General features: G+C 45.6%; 1 protein-coding gene across 1 annotated transcript in view; it reads right to left on the minus strand.

Moving 5' to 3' along the window:
* Positions 1-21,934, minus strand: part of SAP25 (Sin3A associated protein 25) — a 262,512-nt gene that overhangs the window by 42,976 nt on the left and 197,602 nt on the right. The window contains 1 exon segment of the mRNA XM_085638087.1: positions 16,741-16,906. Within this exon segment, the coding sequence (XP_085494213.1) occupies positions 16,741-16,906 (166 nt within the window).

The following is a 21,934-nucleotide window of genomic DNA, read 5'->3' on the forward strand; positions in this document are numbered from 1 at the left end:
CCATTCATCCCGATAGTCGATACCTTTTTGGTTTCACTTTAAATAATAGGTCTTACCGATTTTGTAGAATTCCCCAGGGCTATACGGAAAGCCCTAGCATCTACAGTCAAGCCTTGAAAAGACAATTGGACTCCTTTGTTCTGCCCGAGGGTGTCGCCCTCATTCAATATGTCGATGACATCTTGCTGGCGGCTGACACCCCGGAGTTGTGTGAAACGAGTACGTTGTCTTTGCTTTCCTTTTTGGCATCCCACAATCACAAGGTCTCTCGGAAAAAGTTGCAATTTTGTAGACCAAAGGTGACTTATCTAGGTCACCTTTTGTCTAAGGAGGGACGTGCACTCACACCAGACCGTGTTCAAGTGATTCTGGATACACCGACGCCGTCCACGCAGAAGGACGTACGCGCATTTTTGGGTCTTGTTTCATTTTGTAGGCAGTGGATATTAGGGTTTTCGTATATAGCCAAGCCATTGTTAGCCCTTTTGACAAAAGATACACCTATCCCGCTCCCCTGGACGAATGAGTGTGACACTGCCTTTCAGAAACTGCGACAGGCCCTCTGTTCAGCACCAGTATTAGGGACACCTGATTATACCAAGCCTTTTTCGTTGTATGTGCATGAGAAAGATGGATGTGCATTATCAGTTTTAGTGCAGATGCACAGCGATAAGCAGCGCCCTTGTGCATATTTTTCGGCTGTACTTGATCCTGTTGCCCGAGCATTGCCTGGTTGTTTTCGCTCGGTTGCGGCAACAGCTGTGTCAATACGCCAGAGCGAGGGAATTGTGTTATCTCATAAGCTGTTGGTATTAGTCCCCCATGCTGTTGATGCACTGCTTAATCAGACAAAGACGCAGCATTTGACCAGTGCCCGTTTAACGGGATATGAGCTGACGCTTTTGGCTCCTCATATTACGTTAAAGAGGTGCGTGACGTTAAATCCTGCAACATTGTTGCCATACCCCGAGACTCGGTCTGAGTCACGAGAAGCACATGATTGTATCCTTGTGACCGAGGAACAAACAAAGGGTCGTATTGATCTCCAGGATACGCCCTTTTCAGATGTAGATGGAGAACTGTGGGTGGATGGGTCATGCCTGAAGCTACCAGATGGTACGACTTCAGCAGCGTATGCGATTACCACATTGCAAACAATAGTGGAGACAGCACGCATACCACAGAAATCAGCTCAAGCAGCGGAACTGATAGCATTAACGCGAGCATGTGAGCTCAGTACAGGATTGTGTGTGAATGTTTATACAGATAGCCGCTATGCCTTCGGAGTGGCGCACGATTTCGGCCTGCTCTGGAAGGAAAGAGGGTTCTTAACGTCACATGGAGTACAAATAATGCATGGGGAGTTAGTTCATAATCTTTTAACTGCATTGACATATCCGAAGAAAATTGCCATTGTTAAATGTAGCGCCCATAGGAAGGTAGTCGATAAAATTGGAGAAGGGAATGCGTTAGCAGACCGGGTGGCACGGGAGACTGCGATGCAGCCCGGTGCTACTGCCATGTATGTAGTAAAGTCGCAAGTAGAAAGATGGCATGATGCGAAGGAAGAAGTGCGAGAAATACAGAGGACCGCTTCTGATAAAGAACGGGAGCAATGGTCCAGTGAGGGAGAATTGGATGATGAGGGTTGCTGGAGAAATAAGCAGATGGATCGATGGAAATTACCCACAGCTTTTGTACAACCTATGGTTCAGATGGCACATGGGCTAGCACATGTTGGAGCTTCCGCAATTGTAAAATTGCTTACCCAAGTCTGGGAGCATCCAGAGATTGCTAGCACGGCAAAGAGGGTGGTGCAGACCTGTATGATTTACCTGCGGTACAACCCAGGAAAGGGTACTCGGACCCCAGCAGGAGGGTTCGTAACGCCTACTGCACCCTTTGAGGTGTTACAGATGGATTACATCCAGCTGGAGCGTTGTAATAATTTGAAGTATGTTCTAGTAGTGGTGTGTGCCTTTAGCAAATGGGTTGAGGCATACCCCACGAAGGACAATACTGCAATGACTACCGCTAAGATGCTGTTGAAGGAGTTCTTCCCTCGATATGGCGTTTGTAGACTTCTGTGGAGTGATAACGGGCCCCACTTTATAGCGGACGTTATAAAGTATGTTCTGAAGGGTCTAGGCAACACCCAGAAGTTCCATGCAGTATTCCACCCTCAATCTGCAGGACTAGTCGAGAAGTATAATGGTACACTGAAGCTCAAGATCGCTAAAATTCAAGCTTCGACGTCTTTGACTTGGCCAGATGCTTTACCGCTGGCGTTGTTGTCAATTAGGTCGGTACCGCACTCTCGAATCGGTCTTACACCGTACGAGATTGTCTTCGGACGTCCAATGAATGTTTGGGGTCCGCCAAAACCTAAGACTGTGTATGATGTACCTTGCGTAATGATGAATGATTATTTGGCACAGTTAACGGATAACTTGGTTTCCATTCATCAACAGGTCCGGGAGGCGCTCCCTGATCGGTCCACCGGCGAAGGACATAGTCTCCGGCCTGGAGACTATGTCATGCTGAAAATCTTCGATAGGACGAACAGCCTGGAGCCGAGATGGGTGGGCCCTGAGCAAGTCTTGCTGGCAACAAGGACGGCTGTGCGAGTTTCCAACAGAAAGAATTGGATTCATTCCCTGCACTGCCGCAAAGTACCGCCCGGATTGGTGGAGCCCGCTGTACTGACCGATCAACGAGAGATTCTGACCACAAAGAAAGGCCGTGCTGTGGAATCGAACGACGCTGAGGAGCTCTTTCCGGACCACGCGACTCCTGGAGGAAGGCGATATCATCTGAGGCCAAGAAAGTGAATCCTTCATTATCGGGACATGTTGTCAGAACGGCCCTTGGGTTAGTGAAACGGAGAGCCAATGAGGCAAGGGGGGGGGGATCAGCCCTGCATTAGTGTAGCGACACCCGTCTTGGCCCGTTGGTGAAGAAATCGACCGCTGCCCAAGGGGAAGAGTTCTGACAAACTTTATAGTTTCAGGAAGATATTGATTCTCTATTTTGACATGGAGAAAAGGAAGATCCTTTGTGCAACAGGTTTTATGCTCACAGTAGCTATTGTTGGGATAACCACATGGTTTGTGGAGGATGTGACTCCTGCTCGAGAGTTGCTTGTGTTGACCACTCCAGTGCCTGCGGAGCACTATTTCTATACCCTTCCATACCAAGAATTGAAGCATCGTCAGTCTATTTTGAATAACACTTTCATTCAGATGTTACATCATACCCATGTTGCCACCAATGCTACGAACTGTTGGATATGTGGTATGATGCCAGCTCATCAGAAGAAGGGAGGAACGCCATTTATACCTCTTCCTTTCTTTCTTGTAGAGCATGGTACACTTTGCTTTTTGCCACTCGGAAACCCACGGTGGGACGATTACTCTTCAGACTCAATAAAGAATGTCATCAGGATAAAGACGGATATCCGCAAGCGAATGGAACAATCTGGGAATGGGAAGAGTATCGACCAGACATTGAATCAATTCCATATGTTTTCACGAACACCAGAGACGCTGTGGGAAAAGACAAATTTGTGATTCAAGTGGCACAAGCTCAAGCGGACCTGTGTGTCCAAAGTGTGGGTTATATTCCCGTCGGTGTTAGCGATTGTATTACCATATTAAACATCGATGGATTGAATAACAGTACCTTTTTAGCATCCCATAATACGTATTTCGTGTGTGGAACTAAGGGTTATTATCGTTTGCCAGCCGGTTGGTCTGGAGTATGTTATGTATCATTTTTGTTACCTCCTGTATTTCTGGCACCTGCATCCTATCATAAGGATTTAAAGTTGTTGAATAATGTGACTGTAAATAGGTATAAACGTACTTTATCAATTGATGATGTGGATCAAACTGACACCAGTTTACAGCAGTATATCGACTTCAATCTAGGATTGTTTTTCTTCGTTGGAGCTGCCCTAAATAGTAGGAAAGTTCGAAGATTAACACGAGTGGTAGAGGCTGTGACAAACCAAACCGCTGCTGCTCTTGGGAATCTTACGAAAGAATTACAGATTACCAGAATTGTTGCATTGCAGAATCGTATGGTGTTAGATGTTATGTTAGCTGATCGAGGTGGAGCTTGTAAAATTATCGGAAGTAGTTGCTGTGTGTTTATTCCTGACCACGCACCTTCAGTCTACAATGTAATTAACAGGTTGCATAAAATTGCAGCTGAAATCCATACAGAAAATGGCACTTGGTCCTTTTCTGGATGGTTTTGGGCATTGATCACTGCTTGGGGTTGGAAGGTTTTGACTGGTCTCTGCACAATTATAGCAGTTCTGTTTTCTTGCTGTATCTGTATTCAATGTGGTCCTTTGCTCTGTTCCGTATGTGTATCATTTTGTATCCCCGATAAGAAAGCTATTGCCAATGTCACTTATCAGAAACGTTTAGCTAAGGAAGTAGAAGAGATGATGATAATTGATATATATGATGATTATTCTAACAAGCCGGATGTCTTCAGTAAATGCTGAAAGGGTCGTCTGTTGTAAATTGCAACTTCGATGTGATTAAGCATTTACTAAAGACATGAATTCTCCTCCCTTACACATGTTCCTTTTGTTATGTTGACTGAAGTCTGGACTCCATTTTGTACTGTCATGTCTCCACGTGCTCAACACGAGGAGAGTCTTATCTTTGTGTTAGTTGCTCTTGTAATCTGCCTAGTAACAGTCTATAAATAGTTCCTTTGTCCGTCTGGCGCAGGCCCAGACTTGACCACATCTGTTATCAGTTAGTCCTTGCTTGACCATGTTTTCGCGGGCTTAAGGAGTATGTCAGCTCCGCCCACATATCGATCTTGTATTGCAAATGTCCATAAAAGGTAACATTCTTTCCCTCATGTTGTATCCTCCCACTTATGAGCCCCTCTGTTGTGTATAAAAGGGGACCGTGTACGCAAGTTCTTTGTGCTACTCTATGCAATACCGAAGGGTATTGTATGGATTGTAGGACCACCCTTAAGGGTTAATAAACCTTGTCTTTGTACTTTGCAGTTTCCGTGCCAACTTCCTTATAGATTCCTTTACAGGAGAGCGAACCCTTGTGTCCTGCGGGCCTAGCTGGGGCCTGTATTCATCACGTCGACGGGACCGTTGGTATTTTGAATTGTTTCATTCGTTCGTCGAACTCCTTCCTCTGAAGGATGCTCTCCATCTCCGCCTCGAGCCTGCTCTTTTTCTTCTCCATGCTTGAGATGTGCTCGGCGTCGACCGCAGGTCTCTTCGACGGAGCTTGCGTCGACGCGGTCTTTCGTCGCCGAACGTCCCACCTCGTGGGTCTGTTTCGACGAACTCTGCCTCTCGGCGGTCTTCGGCACCTAGGAGTCCTTCTCGAAGGATCCGCTCGGCCTTTTGTCCTTTGAACCACTGGCGGACGTCGAAATCTTCGGCGCCGGTGTTTCCTTCGAGGACTTTGACTCATTTTTTCGAGAGTCACCATCCGATTTTCGGGGCCCTTTCGGTGGTTTTGTACTCGACGTGTCCCTTACCTCATCAGGCGTTTTCTTAACGGTCTCTGCGACCGTGAAGACATCAGGTCCCTCGGCGATGTTGTCTTCATCGTCGGTTGATAGGCCCAGATCGTACAGCGACGGGGCCTTACCCTTGCCTTCCATGCTGAAGTTGGCTCTCCTCTGACGTTCTCTCACCCGGAGAGTCTTCGGCGCGAAGGCGGAACAGGCGTTGCAGTCCTTGCATTCGTGGTCGAACGGCAGGCAAAGGTTGCAGACCGGGTGTTGGTCCTTCTGCGCGAACTTGTGGTGGCAGTTAGGGCAGAACTTAAATGGTGTCTTGTCCATTGCGCTCAGAGCCTCTGAGTGCGCATTTTCCTCTGTGCGTCGAAGAATTCGAGGATCCCCTCCTTCTTCGTCATCTCGGCTGTAATACCTTTCTCTCTGTAGTCTTCTAAAGGTTCTCCTTCGATGAAACTTGCGTATTTTCCTTCTTCCTTCGTCTAAAAATCTGGAGCTTCTCGATGACGATCCAGACCCAACGGCGGAAAAAAGAATCTGAAGATGGCGCCCCAAAGGTGGGACTTCCGCAGGAAGCACGACGACGTCATGAGAGGTGCACCAAATGGTGGGACGTCGACGCCCACCTGGGCTACAAAAAAAAAAAGAAAGACTACGAATCCGGACCCAACCACCAGATCGCGGAATAATGCACAGCATAGTGAATCCAGAAAGATTCACGCTGCAAAAATGCTACTTACCCAGTATGCATCTGTTCTTGACATGTAGAGCTGTCGATTAACATGCTTTACATGAGTCTGCCATCTAGTGTTGGGTCCAGATGTTTGCACTTTGTTTTTCTTTGATGAAGTCTTTCCAGTAACGAGGTAGGTGAATCCTCCTTTCGGTGATAGTGCCCATGGGCATCAACTCTATTGTTAGATTGTTTGCCGCAGAGGGTGAGAATGGAGGTAGAATAGAGATGTCCATGTGTATGCATCTAAGTAAGATATTACTGCAACAGGTATAGGTACCCGGGGAGCGCATGTGAATCTACAGCTCTACATGCCAAGAACAGATGCATACTGGGTAAGTAGCATTTTCCGTTCAAGGCATGTGAGCTGTAGATCACATGCTTTGCATAGACTATACAGCAGTATTCTCCCAAAGCGGTGGCTAACCTGTAGCTGTTGCAGTGGTTTGAAAGAGTGTACGAAGAACTGCCTGGCCTACGTTAGCTTGTTGTCTTTCCAACACATCTACACAATAGTGTTTTTGAATGTGTGAGGTGTAGACCATGTTGCAGCTATGGGAATGTTTCCTAAGAAAGATATAGAAGCCCCCAGTTTGCGAGTGGAATGCACTCTAGGGGGCATTGGTAAAGTCCTTTTTGCTTTCGTGTAGCATGTCTGAATACATTTGACTATCCACCGTGCAATACCGGATTTAGAAATGGGATTGCCTTTATGAGGTGGAGCAAAAGCAACATGAAGTTGTTTGGTTTTGCGAAAAGGATTTGTCCTTTCTTTGTAATAGAGTAATGCTCGTTTAACATCCAGGGTGTGTAAAGCACGTTCTGCCACAGAATCTGGTTGAGGAAAGAACACAGGCAACTCAACAGATTGGTTGATTTGGAAGGCAGAAATTACTTTGGGTAGAAATGTAGGGTTAGTAGGAAGAACCACTTTGTTTTGGTGTACTTATAAAAATGGTTCTTCTATGGTTAGTGCCTGAAGCTCACCCACTCTCCTCAGTGTTGTGATAGCAATGAGGAAAGCAACTTTCCAAGTGAGAAATTGCAGTTCACATTTATGCAATGGCCCAAAGGGTGGACCACACTAGGGCAGGTGGAAGTCTTGGGGGAATAACTCTTTTGAGTCCTTCCATAAAGGCCTTAATAACAGGCACTCTGAAAAGAGACAGGTGTTGTCTATTCTGAAGGTATGCAGCTATTGCAGCGAGGTTTAGGCGTATAGATGTGTACGCTAACTTTGACCGTTGTAAATGCGGTAAATAGCACATGATCTTTTGAACTGAAGCTTCAAGCGGGTTGATATGGTTGTCAGTGCAATAAATAACAAACCGCTTCCATTTTGCTGCATAGCAAGCTCTTGTGGTAGGTCGTCTCGCTTCTTTAATAATGTTTATACAATCTGGCGGAAGATTGAGCTAGCCAAACTCTATGACTTCAGGTGCCAGATCGCTAGGTTAAGGTGTCTGGGATCTGGATGTCTTATGTCTCCACGGCTTTGCGTCAGGTTAGCTGCTAGGATTTGCGTGAGGGACGTTTGCCTGAGCTTCCAAACCACTAGTGGAATGAGTGGGAGAGGCGGAAAAGCATACTCAAATATCCCTGACCAGTTCATCCTTAGTGCATTGCCTTTGGACAATGGGTGTGGATATCTGGAGGCGAAGCTTGGGCATTCTGCGTTTTAGTGTGTGGCAAACAGATCTATGTCTGGGAAGCCCCACATCTAAAAGGACGGGAGGAGAACTTGAGGGTGGAGTTCCCATTCGTGAATCTGTTGGCTCGGCCTGCTGAGCAGATCTACAATCTCATTGCCTACTCCTGGAAGATGTTCTGCTAGGAGATAGATTGTAGGTATGTATGGCCCACCTCCAAATGGCCTGTGCAAGGTGCGACAGTTGGAGAGAGGGTGTCCCTCCCTGTTTCTGTATATAATACATTGCTGTCATGTTGTCTGTGCGTATAAGGACAGCTTTGCCTATAAGGTGAGTATGAAAGGCTTTGAGCGCTAGAAATACTGCTAGGAGCTCTAGATGATTTATGTGAAGTTGCTTTTGCTGCTGACTCCATATACCCTGAACTGTGTGAGTTTGGAGATGAGCTCCCCAACCAGTGAGTGATGCATCTGCTGTTAGCACTGTCTGTGGAACTGGGTCGATGAAGGGCCGCCGTTTGGAAAGGTTTTGTGGATTGCACAACTGTAGAAAGCGATAAGTGCGGCCGTGCATCAATGCTAGATATGATAATTGACCCCGAGACTGATTCCACTGACGTGCTAAGAATTCCTGAAGGGGACGCATTTGAAGTCTTGCATAGGGAAATATTAAGATGCAAGACGCCATCATTCCTAGTAACTGCATGAATACTCGAGCTGGCAATGAGTGATGGGGCTGGAACTGGGAAATTAGATCCTGAATTTTGTGGATTCTGGCTGAATTGGGACAGGTTAAAGCTTTTTGTGTATCGAGAGTGGCTCCCAAGTACGTTTGCGTGTTGGAGGGTTGGAGATGGGACTTGGACAGATTTACTTTGAATCTGAGATCGTGGAGCAGCTGTACTGTTTTGTGAGTGTGTTGTAGACACTTTACTTGTGAACTGGCCTTGATGAGCCAGTCGTCTAAGTATGGGAAGATGTGAATATGTTGTCTTTGCAGATGAGCTGCGACTACTGCCAGGCATTTGGTGAACACTCGGGAAACAGTGCTGACTCCGAATGGAAGCACTTTGAACTGGTAATGTTGTCCCACTTAACCACAAAAGATACTCCAGTTGACCGTAGTCTGAGAAATTATAATGTTAATCCTTGTCAAAAGACAGGGAAGACTAGAGGGAAAGAATGGGGCCTCTCTAGTGAACGGTTGTGCTAAACACAATCATGTGTCAGGGAGAGAGCACTTCTTTTTTTAGGTACCCTCACACACCCTAGTGGTGTCATGCTTCATCATCGGGTCACCCCAGCCCCTAAAAGTCGGGGTGGGCTCAACCACAGTGTTGGGAGCTCTTAAAGAAGATGAAGGGTAGGGGGTTTTAAAGATAAAATACCTCAAGCAGACCCCCGGTATCCCTTAATTCTTGGGTCTGTCTGGGTAGGTAAAAAATCTAAAAATGGGTCTTGTCAGGGTATTATGGTCCTAAGACCCTAGTGCCGACATGTTTCAGTCCGAAAAGGCCATGAAGGTCCTGGACTTTCTTCAGGGCAAATAGAAACCCCCTATGTGAGTGCGATTACGGAGAGGAATTTCCCTATACTCACTGTGGGGCGAGGGCAGAGTAGCTACTCCTCGCAATGTGTAAAGTGCATGTGTATCTGTACACTGCCAGACTCCCTGAAAGATTGAATGAGGTAAAGATGCACTGTGAATATACATGTCCCACTACCACAAACCTGAGATATTTGCGATGAGCGGGATGTATTGGAATATGGAAGTACTCGTCCTTTAGGTCTAAAGTAGACAGAAAGTCGCCTTGCTGAAGGAGTGGGAGCACTTGTTGGAGTGTCACCATGTGAAAATGGTCTGATTGGATATGCAGATTCAGGTCTCTGAGGTCTAGTATAGGTATGAGAGAGATGTCCTTTTTGGGTATGAGAAAGTATAGTCAGTATACGCCGGTCCATTGATACTGTAACGGAACGGGTGCTATAGCTTCTTTTTACAATAGAGAGAGAACTTCTTGTTTGAGTAGGTTCAAGTGCTCTGGTGACATTTTGTGTGATTTTGGAAAAATGCTTGGGGGATTGTCGGTAAACTCCAGGCAATAACCAGATCGGAAAATTTCTAGAACCCATCTGTCTGAGGTTATTGTATTCCAGATGGGTAGAAAGTGAGAAAGACGTCCCCCTACAGGTTTGGAATGATCGGGGGTAGAGGAGGCAAGTCACTGTTTGTTGGCCGCAGGGGAAGTACGTGTTGTGTTACCTTTACCTCTTCCCTTGCCATTAATGCCTCGGAATCCTCCTCTAAAGTAACCTCTGGAAGAGGGTGACTGATTGCTGCCTCTGTAGATGGCAGAGGTATTGTCTGAGGATATGTTTGAGCTCCCTCTGTAAAAGGAGCGGCAAAATGAACCCCGATTGAAAGGGGACTGCAAAGCCCCCATGGACTTTGCAACCTCTGTGTCCTTCTTCGTTCTTTCTAAAGAAGTATCTACTACAGGTCTGAAGAGGTGTTCCTTATCGAAGGGTAGATTTAAAATGGTAGTTTGGACTTCGGGTTTAAACCCTGAAATCCTGAGCCAGGCGTGTCTTCTTAACAGAACGCTAGTGTTAAATGCAAGAGCTGCATTATCAGCTGCATCTAAAGCACATCTAATGGATGTATAAGAAATAAGCTTTCCTTCCTGAATTAAATAATTAGCTTTATTTTATGTCCGTCTGGCAAGAATTAGAACAATTTTTCCAGCTTGTTGTAATGAGCCCTCTCATAACGCGCTTAAAGAGCCTGAGTGTTGGCAATACGCCAGTGATTGGCTGCCTGTGCCGCTACTCTCTTGCCAGAGGCGTCTATAAGTTTAGATTCTTTATCAGGAGGAGGGGCATCTCCTGTGGTTTGAGAATTTGCTCTTTTGCGAGCGTTAGAGACCACTAGGGAGTCTAAGGTAACTTGACCCTTGATGTAGATTGGGTCTGTACGTGCCGGCTTATATTTTTTTTGTCTACTCTAGGTGTGCCAATCCTCGCACACACAGGGTCTTTAAACATTTTGTCTTCGTGTTTGAGCATACCCTTGAGAACGGGCAGTGTGTGTGTTACTCTTTGAGAGGAACTTAATGTCTCGAAGAGAAAATCCTCTTCAAGGGCCTCTTTGTCAAGTTGGCCCCTATGATATTCAGCAGCCCTATTGAGTAGCTCTATGTACCCTACATTGTCGTCTGGTGGAGAGGGTTTTGAAGGGTATAGATCAGGATCATTGTCTGTATTAGGATCTGTATTGTAGTCAGTCAATGGATCAGGACTAATGTCCCCTGGTACATCCCCATCCCAGTCATCTTGGTGGTCAGGTGATTGTGGTTGGGTGAATTTGTAGGAGTAATTAACAAATTTGAGTCAAGTGGGGAAGGAGGTGTAAGAAGGGGGGAGAAGGATTAGTACCAACACTTTTCTTCTTAAGTGGAATATGGTAGGCTTCCTCCATTTCTGGCTTCTTTTTAACTGGTAGTTTTACGCGAATATGTTCAGTTTTTGGATTAATTACCAGTTGTTTCTGTTTCGGGTCCTTGTTGGAAGGCGGGACTTTGAAAAGAGGCTCCTTGGGTGGGGGAGGACCTGTTTTGTGTTTCGGGGCCAGAATTTTCCGTGCCGAAGGTTTCAGCGCAGAGTGTTTCGGATCCGAAGATTTAGGTTTGGATGCCGAAGGGAGGGGCACAATGGCGTGCTTGGATTTCAGTGCTGAAGTTTTGGGTTTGGTCCCGGAATGGGGCAGACTCGACCCCAAGCCGGAAGGCTTTGATGTGTGTTTCGGTGCCGAGCCCGAAGGCGGGGCATCCGAAACCTGTTCTCGGTGTCGACCTTGGCGCGAAGGCAGAGGAGGGACCGTAGCCTTTTTGTTTGGCATCTTTTGGGGCAGGGAGTATCAGTACTCACGGTACACTGACCCTGCGGAACGACCTCTTCCATGTCGGAGTCTTCGGACACAGAAATGTGTTCCTCCTGTTCTTCGGCTCCTTGTGCGTCGAAGGCGTCATGATCGAAATCTTCTTCGAAGAGATCCGGTGCGGAGCCGCTTTCTTGGTGCATTTCGTGACATCGAGCCCGACGATCACGGAGCGTCTTCTTAGATCGAAAAGATCAGCACACGTCGCATTCCTGTTAGTTATGTTCAGGGGATAGACACAAGTTGCACACTTCGTGCAAGTCGGTGCGCGGATACTTAGCGCGACACCTGGGAAAGAATTTGAATGGAGTCCGTTCCATCTACTGCGAGCTGACCCGACACGGTTAGGCCCAACGGTCCTACACTAATTTACCGATCAAAGACTTTAAACCGATACGATACACGGAGAATGGTAAACGCGATCGAGAAACAATGGAGTCGAGGGTAGTGGATTGTGCACCGAGGGGAACCCGAGAAACATTGTTGAACCGGTGCGCAGCAATTCACGTTCGAATCCGATGGCGGAAAAAACAATCTAACAATGGAGTCGATACCCATGCGCACTATCACCGAAAGGAGGAGTCACCTATCTTGTGACTGGAAAAGACTTCTTCGAACAAAAACAAAGTGCAAACATCCGGACCCAACACTAGATGGCAGACTTATGCAAAGCATGTGATCTACAGGTCACATGCCTCGAACATCATGTTATTTTTCTAAGTTGGAGTCGGGTTTCCTTTTTGAGTGTGTGTCTCATTTACTGACACTAGTTTCAAGCTAGAAACAAACAGCCAGGTGCGTCGGCGAAGATGGGCACTAGTGTTAATGCCCCGCGCAGCAGTGTCTGCCGTATCAAGGGCATGTTAGTGTTACATATAATCTTATCATCTGCCACCAACTCTTGATCCCTCTTTCGGTACTGCTCCAGGAGATGTTGAGACCTCCATTTCACAGTGCGCCCGGTCATACCGGGAGAGTAAACCTACAAAATTGGTGAAATGCCAATGCGTAGCAGACTGGACAGCAAAGCGTTTTCTTGCCCGGTCTATCTTTTTACTCTCCCTGACGGAGGGTGATGCATTACCCATACCCCGAGAGTTAGTACACTTCCAGGCAGTGTGCACCACCTGGGGGTCTGAAGGAAGTTGGCCCCTGATGTAAGAAGGGTCAGAAGGGGATGGTTTGTATCTCTTGTCGACACGATGAGTGATCAGTCGAGAGTTTACCGGCTCATTACAGATGTTGGAAGCAGGCTTAAGCACCCCCTTTAGCATAGGTAGATAGTGCATGGACCTTTGAGGTGGAGGAGAGGGTTTCTATGAGGAATTCGTCATCCTCGTGCTGTTTATGCATTTCCACCTAGTAGATGGTGGCTGCCCTCTGTAAGACCTCATGATATGAAATAGTATTGGCACTGTAAAGGACCGGGTCGGTATCTCCCCTTAAATGACATCATAGTCGTCCCACGGGTCGTTCTGAGGGTGTGGGTCCAAGAACATGCCATATAGAAACCTAGGGCCATCTCCTCCAAAACCAGAATGTGGGGATCCCTCAGGAGAATCAGGAGGCAGGTCTGCTGGTGGTAATGGCAAGGAAGGGGCGGAGAGGAAGGCAAAGGAGGCGGAAAAGAGATGGAGGTAGACGAGGCAAAGAAGGTTGTGGAGAGGTGCGTCTGTCATGGCACTGAAGCTTCTTAGGCACCGGCTCCGAAGATCGATTCAGAGCTTCCTCAAAAGTGAATTTCCTCTTGGGAGGAAAAAGATCCTTTGCCTTGAGAAAAGGCTGAGCTAGGATTCGTCTGGTCTCAGGATGGATGCACAGCTATATGGTGTTCAGCTCCTCTTGGAGGCGCTGGAGGATGGGCTGGTCTTGATTCTCAGAAGCGGTGGAGGTAGCTCCCCTGGCGGCAGTCGTTTTTGTCCAGAGGATGGCCATTGACCCGCCAGCACCATGCTGGATTTCACCTCCGAATGTCTCAACTATGACTTAGCTGGCTTGGTGGGCAGATTCAACACCGGCATTGAAGGGTGTGGCAACGACTCAGACTTTGACGCCAAGAGCTGGCAGGGGGCTGGGTGCAAGGTAGAACTTTGGAGCTGACCATGGCCGTTTGGCAGTGGCAGACTGTGGGCCTCTTAACGGCCTGTAAGCTTTAAGTTCCCCCCTCGAGGGTGAAGCTCGGCATCTGAGTTGTGTCAAGGGGTGGGAAGCAGCAAGTCTGTTCTTACTGCAGCAGTCTTCGCTGTACTTTGCAGGCGGTAACACCATTGGAGCTCTCCTCCAACATGAAGACCTGGGCCTCTGCACCAAAAGTCTCTGGCTGCTGCTTGCCCTTGATGTGTTGGTCTTCACAAAGGTCTGGAGTCTTGTTGAGGCATGATGAACAGGAGGGCTCCAGATGGTCCAGGGACAGAGAGAGCTTACACACATGATGGAGGTCTGTCCTTGGCTATCTTGCTTAGGCAGTAACGGAATGGAGTCCTTTACATTATGGGTGAATTGTCGGACATCAATGGATCGATGAAGCCTGGGAGGAGCTAGGTTCATTGCACGGCATCAGAGGTTTTCGGTCACAGAGCCACAGGAAAAGATGTGCAACACTTCAACTGAAGAGTATACGCCACAACTTCTTGTACAGAGGAGTCTGGAGAATCTGAAAGGCCCTGACAACACAACGTGGCGTTGAACCGGAGCTCGGAGGAACCTAATGGAAGAGAAAAAAAATAATCTAATAATTGAGGCAATGCCCATATGGGCATTACCAGCAACAGGCAGAGTCACTATACCTTGTGACTCAAAAGATTCTTCAAAGTAAAACAACTTGCACATGTGGGAGCCCAACACTAGATGGCAGGAGTATGCACAGGATGTGTATCTACAGCTACACATGCCACAAACATGGGGTTTTCTAATTGTGCATTACAGAACAATAAACAACTGCTCACTTTTACAAAAAAGTCTTGTGGCTCATTTGAATGCTCCAGAGCTCGTCTCACATTCATCATGTGTATCTGCCGCAAGTCCTCCAAAGGGAACGGTGGTGGATTTAGGATAAAACAATACAATACTTTGTGTGTTAGAGTTTCATATACAAGGATGCATGCATGTCAGCGTTTCAGAACTTGGTGTGCATAAATACTTGGGTATGTAAGTATGCATGTGAGGGCATCATATTAGGGAACGCATGATATGAGGGGCTTTACACTTGGTCGTGCATGCCCATAGCTTTCCGATCTAGATGTGCATGTGCTAGCAGGTATCAGATGTGGGTGCACATGTGCAAATGCACTTCACATTTGGGTCAGCAGGCACTGAAGGGTGCCAACTTTGAGTAAGGGTGGGCATGAAGATTCCAGGTGCGAGTGAGGATTTAGATGTGGGCTCCCACGCACATGGAAGCTTCAGATGGGGGTGCACATACTCAGTGTGGTTTCAGGTTTGAGGGCTCAGCTCTCTTCATGATAATATCTGTGCCCTTCCTTAGAACAAATGTAAATCATGTCTTCCGAGTTTGTAGCTGTGCAGACAAACTAGAGCCTATAAATCAAAGACACAAATTTGATTTTGAAAAATTTTCATATAATTTTATTTGTATTCATCAATTATTTTTCTATATAAATAGACGTCTTTAAGTACATCTATTAAGATAGCTTCCTTATTTTCTTTTCAAAAGGTAGAAAAGATATATATACAATGCCAATTATTTACAAAGAGTAAATTACAAATATCAAGAGTTGTATTTTGGAAAGAAATGCATAAATTCGTATAACAGTTGATGTATAGTTGATGAGAGCAATGCGGTAGATGGAGACTACGCGTGTTTCGGCAAAACTGCCTTCATCAGGGGACCGTCTATTGCAAAACAAATTGGCGTATAGTGCTTCACTCAGTTTTGTATAGGCTTTCAGGAATATTATGCAGCTTGTAGGACAATATGAATCCATGAAATATCTAGATTCCTGTGATACCCATGATCGGTTGCCGTTAGACGACTTTGAAGTTCTATTTATGAGGTTTCCATCATCTACTAGTAAGAGACTATATACTTACCTCAAGACATCATTCTAAACAAAGAAGTTATTATCCTTTTGAGCTACGTCTATAAAGTACTAAAAAATATGCGGCAATTTCATATCGAGATTTTCTTTGCAAGCAGCGGCATTTGATGTACATATCCGCAGTTTCAGAAAACAATATGTTTTTATAGATGGAACTTTATTGAAGAAAAAGAGTGGCTACATCGTAAACCCTTTATATTATGGGTATCACAGGAATCTAGATATTTCATGGACTATACATCGATTGTTATACGAATTTATGCATTTCTTTCCAAAATACAACTCTTGATATTTGTAATTTACTCTTTGTAAATAATTGGCATTGTATATATATTTTTTCTACCTTTTGAAAAGAAAATAAGGAAGCTATCTTAATAGATGAACTTAAAAAGATGTCTATTTATATAGAAACATAATTGATGAATACAAATAAAATTATATGAAAATTTTTCAATATCAAATTTGTGTCTTTGATTTATATGTGGAGCACAGCTTTTTGGTTACATTCATTTATATACCTGGTATTTGTTGGCATAATTTGATTGTTACTTGCTATCTATCTTTTTCCTATCATTGTTTAAGTCCCTGCGTATAGCAAGTTTATTGGTTATGTAGGGGACCCCTTCTTTAAAAAAAAAAATATATACAGACACACTAGAGCCACCAGGGTCTTGAATCAGTGTTCCTATGAGAGAATGGGCTCCAGGCAGCTAATCGTTGCGGATATGTATATGGTTTTACATGACCAGGAGAGTTTCAGAGTTTGAGTGCATGCTCCCAGTAGTTTCAGATTAAAATGCACGCGTGCAGAGGTGAACGAGCAGTGACTTCATTTTTTTGCCGGCCATACCTGGTTGTTTTCTGGTTCCATCAGTAGCCTGTTTTGCAGGGTCTTTGCAAGGCACACGTTTCTTGGCACCGAAGTTCCAGAGCGCAATGGCGGTGTAGTAGGATTGAAACGAAGGGTGCGAAAATGTACGGTTGGAGTGAGAGATGACGAGATTAGAGGGGGGAGGCTGGAAGAAGGAAACAAAAGAATGATTAAGCTTTTAGGTCACAATGAAGGTGAATACTGCAGCAATTAACTATGGGGAAGAAACCTCTGGTGAAAAAGTGAAACAGAAGTACCTCTCCAACTTAGAGTACTTATAATTAAAGAGTGACCTGTCATTACCTCGGAGTATAATCATATATTTACTAAAAATGCACCATTAACATATCTCCTACAGGCACAGGGAGATCCGAAGAGAGCTTGGATTCGGCCTAGTGGGAGATGGGAAGAGGTGAATTTTATTTTTTGCAGACGGTAGGATGATGTTTGATTTACTGCAGGGATTCTGGAATTATCTTACCGAGCTATGGGCCTGATGTACGAAGCATTTTTGTGATTTCAAATGGCCCGATTCGTAAAATTGGGCCATTTGCTATAGCAAAAATAATTTTTCTTATGTACAAACACCAAATTGCGATTCGTTAATTACCGAATCGCAATTTCGGTTTGAGACCAAATTCAGATTTGGAAGGGGTGTGTTTAAGTTGTCCCTTCCAAATACCGAATCGGACTGGTATGTATTAATGTTTTGCAACCAGAATCTGGTCACAAAATATTTATACTTCAGCGACTACGGAAGGGTAGTGATAATGGATTCCCAAATCAGAAGGGGTGCCCAAAGGACCCCTTTCCCTGAATGTAAATTAAACATTTATTTATTTATTTTTAAATGCATCCCGTTTTCCTTGAAGAAAAACGGGGATGTGTAAATAAATAAATAAATAAATAAATAAAGGGTTTATTTACATTTACTGCCTGTTCTTTATCATTGAACCGACTATCGTGGGAATTTTACCAAATGAATTATTGGGCCGACTTACATGCATCATGCGCAATTGGATCAAATGATAAACATCGTCTTTATCATAATATTGCCCTGAAGAAGTCAATTTTCTTTTGGACGAAACGCGTTGGCTGGCTTTTGAAGTGTATTTAAGAAGCACCAATAAATTAAGCTCACTTATGGATTTACAAAACTCTGCTTGGATAATTGTTATTTTATATAACCATTGTAAATATATTGAACGTGGTGCACCTCTGGTTGTATTGTTTGAACAAATTGTTTCCCTAAGGTAGGGTAGAACCCTTTGGGCAGAGGGTGCTTACAAGGAGTGAACACTATATGATACACATCTCTTAAGATAAAGTTTGGGGATATAACCGTGGGGGTGTAGAAAGTTGTTAAGGTCCACTGCCCCTTTTCTTTTGTCTTATAGGTCAGTTTGCAAATATACAGATAGTGAATTGAGACTGGTATTTTGTGACCAGAGTTTAGTATATCTGGCCTTGTGCATCTAGGGAAGTAGTGCTGTTGTCGAGTTCGACATGAATAGTTATTCTCCATTAGCGGGTTTTGTATAGAACTTGCTTGTGATGAATCGCCACTTCATTGTCCTAAGTTACAGTGAAAACAACAGTTTGAAGTTAGTTTCATATACAAATAGTATCTAAAACCCAAGTCGAAGTCATGCTGGGTAGTGCCAACCGACACAGAATTCATTGGGGTTAAAACTGCACTCAGAGGAGCCCTGTTTCCCCATTGAGATGGAGTGATCCGGGTGTTTTTAATGGATGTTGAGAAACTTCTTTGACAAGACTTGTTTTCAGATCTCACAAATCTGGCTCCTATGATGCGGACAGACTTCTCATGATTGGATATTCGCCTGGCCTTGATGAGTGCATTTGCTCTATTACATCTCACAGTACGACTGGGAGTGTAACTCGGTAACAGCAACTGGAAATACTTTGGGCCAATTTCACCTCAAACTTTGAATTCTTTTACATAGAGCCTCGAACCTTATTCTCTGGGCTAGAGGTGGCTAATGCAGATCCTTGGGAGCCAGTGTGATGTGTGAGATCTTCAATCTGAAAAGAGTCCGGCTACGGGTTTTGAGTTTCTTTTGTCGTGAGCTCCTGGCATGCACATCTTTACAACATATCTTGTTCAGGGTTCCGCCATACTGAATATGCTACTTACCAGTATGCATCTGTTCTTGGCATGTACGGCTGCTGACATTCATATCTGTGCATAGATCGCCGCCTAGTGTTGAGTCCGGATGATTGCACATTGTTGTCCTGGAAGAGTCTTCGAAGTATCACAAGATAGGTGGCTCCTCCCCTGGACTACAGTGCGCATGGGCATCCTCTCCATCCTCAGATTGTTTTTCGCCATTGTGGCAGTGATGGAGTAGATACAGAAAGTGATGACCATGCTATACAGAAATTCTGAGTGCTGCAGCCGCTACAGGCGCCGGGGAGGAGGGTGGGCGATATGAATGTCAGCAGCCCTACATGCCAAGAACAGATACATACTGGTAAGTAGCATATTCGGTTCGAGGCATGTGGGCTGCTGAATTCATATCTGTGCATAGATTATATAGCAGTCCCTCCATTAGCGGCGGCTGCCCGTGTCAGCTGCGGCAGTCTGAAAAAGGGTCTTGAGAACAGCCTGTCCTACAGCTGCCTGCTGTTTTGAGTGTATATCTACACAGTAGTGTTTAGTAAATGTATGTATAGTGGACCATGTGGCTGCTCTACATATTTCCTCTAAAGGAATGTTACCTAGGAAAGCCATGGACGCCCCTAACTTTCGTGTTGAGTGGGCTCTTGGGGGAATCGTTAATGTGCGTTTAGCCTTCTCATAGCAAATTTGAATACATTTAACGATCCATCTGGCTATCCCTGCTTTGGAAATGGCGTTGCCCTTGTGTTGTGGAGAAAAGGCAACGAACAGTTGTTTTGTTTTCATAAAATCCTTTGTCCTGTCTATATAGTACATGAGGGCCCTCTTTACATCTAGTGTATGGAGCATTCTCTCTGCGACATTTTCTGGATTTGGAAAGAAAACCGGCAGTTCAATAGTCTGATTCATGTGGAACTGCAATACCACTTTAGGCATGAATGTGGGGTTGGTACGTAGTACAACTCTATTTGCGTGAACCTGTATGAATGGCTCTTGAATGGTTAGTGCCTGGAGTTCACTAACTCTTCTCAACGAAGTGATTGCCACTAAGAAAGCTACTTTCCAGGTGAGGAATTGAATCTCACATGAATGTAGAGGTTCAAAAGGTGGACCCATCAATCTGGTGAGGACCACATTCAGGTTCCACACCGGTGCTGGTGGGTGTGTCGGAGGAATCACTCTTTTGAGTCCCTCTAAGAAGGCTTTGATGGCAGGCACTCTGAATAAAGAGAGGTGCTGCCTGTTTTGAAGATAGGCTGCTATTGCGGTTAGGTGTATACGGATGGAGCTGTATGCCAGATTGCATCGGTATAAGTGTAACAGGTAACAGATGATGTTCTGAATGGATGCATCCAGTGGGTTAATGTCATTGTTTTTACAGTAAATGACAAACCTTTTCCATTTAGCCGCATAGCAAGCTCTGGTCGTGGGTCTCCTGGCCTCCTTGATGATATTCATACATTCTGGAGGCAGGTTCAGGTAGCCAAACTCTAAGACTTCAGGAGCCAGATCGCCAGGTTCAGCTGTTGCGGATCTGGGTGCTGAATTTCGCCATGGTTCTGTGTTAAAAGTTTGGGCGTTAGCCGTAGTCTTTGATGCGGTACCACGGAAAGTTCTAGAAACGTGGTGTGCCATGGCTGGCGTGCCCATGTTGGAGCAACCAGGATGAGTGTGATCGAGTTTTGCCTTAGTTTGCGTGCCACTAGCAGTATTAATGGCGCTGGGGGAAAAGCGTACGCAAATCTGCCTGACCAGTTCATCCATATCGCATTGCCCTGCGACTGTGGATGGGGGAACCTGGCGGCAAAGCTTTGGCATTTTGCGTTCTCCCTTGTGGCGAATAGGTCTATCTCTGGATGACCCCACTGCTGGAAGTACGGTTGGAGTACTGACGGATGTAGCTCCCACTCGTGCATTTGGTGGCTGTGTCTGCTGAGCAGATCCGCCATCTGGTTGTCCTTGCCCGGGAGGTGTTCCGCCATGAGGAATATGTTCCTCTGAATGGCCCACTTCCACATGCTCTGAGCCAGATGAGACAACTGTGGAGAGTGTGTTCCTCCCGGCTTCTGTATGTAGTACATGGCAGTCATGTTGTCCGTGCGGATCAACACGACTTTGTTGCACAAGTATAGTTTGAATGCCTTCATTGCCAGGAAGATTGCCATCAGTTCCAGAAGGTTGATGTGCATCTTCTTTTGCTGTGTTGTCCATAGTCCCTGCACTGTGTAATTGAGTACATGAGCTCCCCATCCCTGGAGAGACGCGTCCGCTGTCAGTATTATTTGTGGAACAGGCTCTTGGAACGGTCAGCCCTTGCAAAGGTTTTGTGGATTCCACCAATGCAGAGAGTTGTATGCCCGACCGCTCACCAACACTAGGTCTTTTAACTGTCCTTGAGTCTGATTCCATTGACGTGCCAAGCACTCCTGAAGCAGGCGCATATGTAGTCTCGCGTGCGGGAATATGAAGATGCAGGAGGCCATCATGCCTATCAACTGCATGAACACTCGCGCTGGAAGGGAGTGTTGAGGTTTGAACTTTTTTATCAGCAGTTGCATGCTGTTGATCCTCACCAAGTTTGGCTGAGCTTTGGCTGCCAGAGTGTCTATGGTCGCGCCCAGGTACTGCCGTACGAGGGCGGGTTGAAGGTGTGACTTTGGATAATTTAGTGAGAATCCCAGACTGTGAAGAAGGTGAATGGTGTGGGAGACGTGGCTGGCACACTGCTGGGCTGACTTTGCCTGAACAAGCCAGTCGTCCAGGTAAGGGAAGACGTGAATGTGCTGTCTTCTTAAGTGTGCAGCCACTGTCGCTAGGCATTTGGTAAAGACTCTGGGCGCTGTCGTTACTCCGAAAAGGGAGTACTTTGAACTGATAATGCTGATCCTGAAGAGTGAACCTGAGATATTTTTTGTGTGATGGGTGTATGGGTATGTGGAAATACGCATCCTTCAAATCCAATGTTGCTAGGAAGTCTCCCTGACTGAGTAACGGTAGAACCTGCTGGAGGGTGAGCATATGAAAATGCTC

Source organism: Triturus cristatus, chromosome 12 (assembly GCF_964204655.1).
Source record: "Triturus cristatus chromosome 12, aTriCri1.1, whole genome shotgun sequence".
Taxonomy (NCBI): Eukaryota; Metazoa; Chordata; class Amphibia; order Caudata; family Salamandridae; genus Triturus; species Triturus cristatus.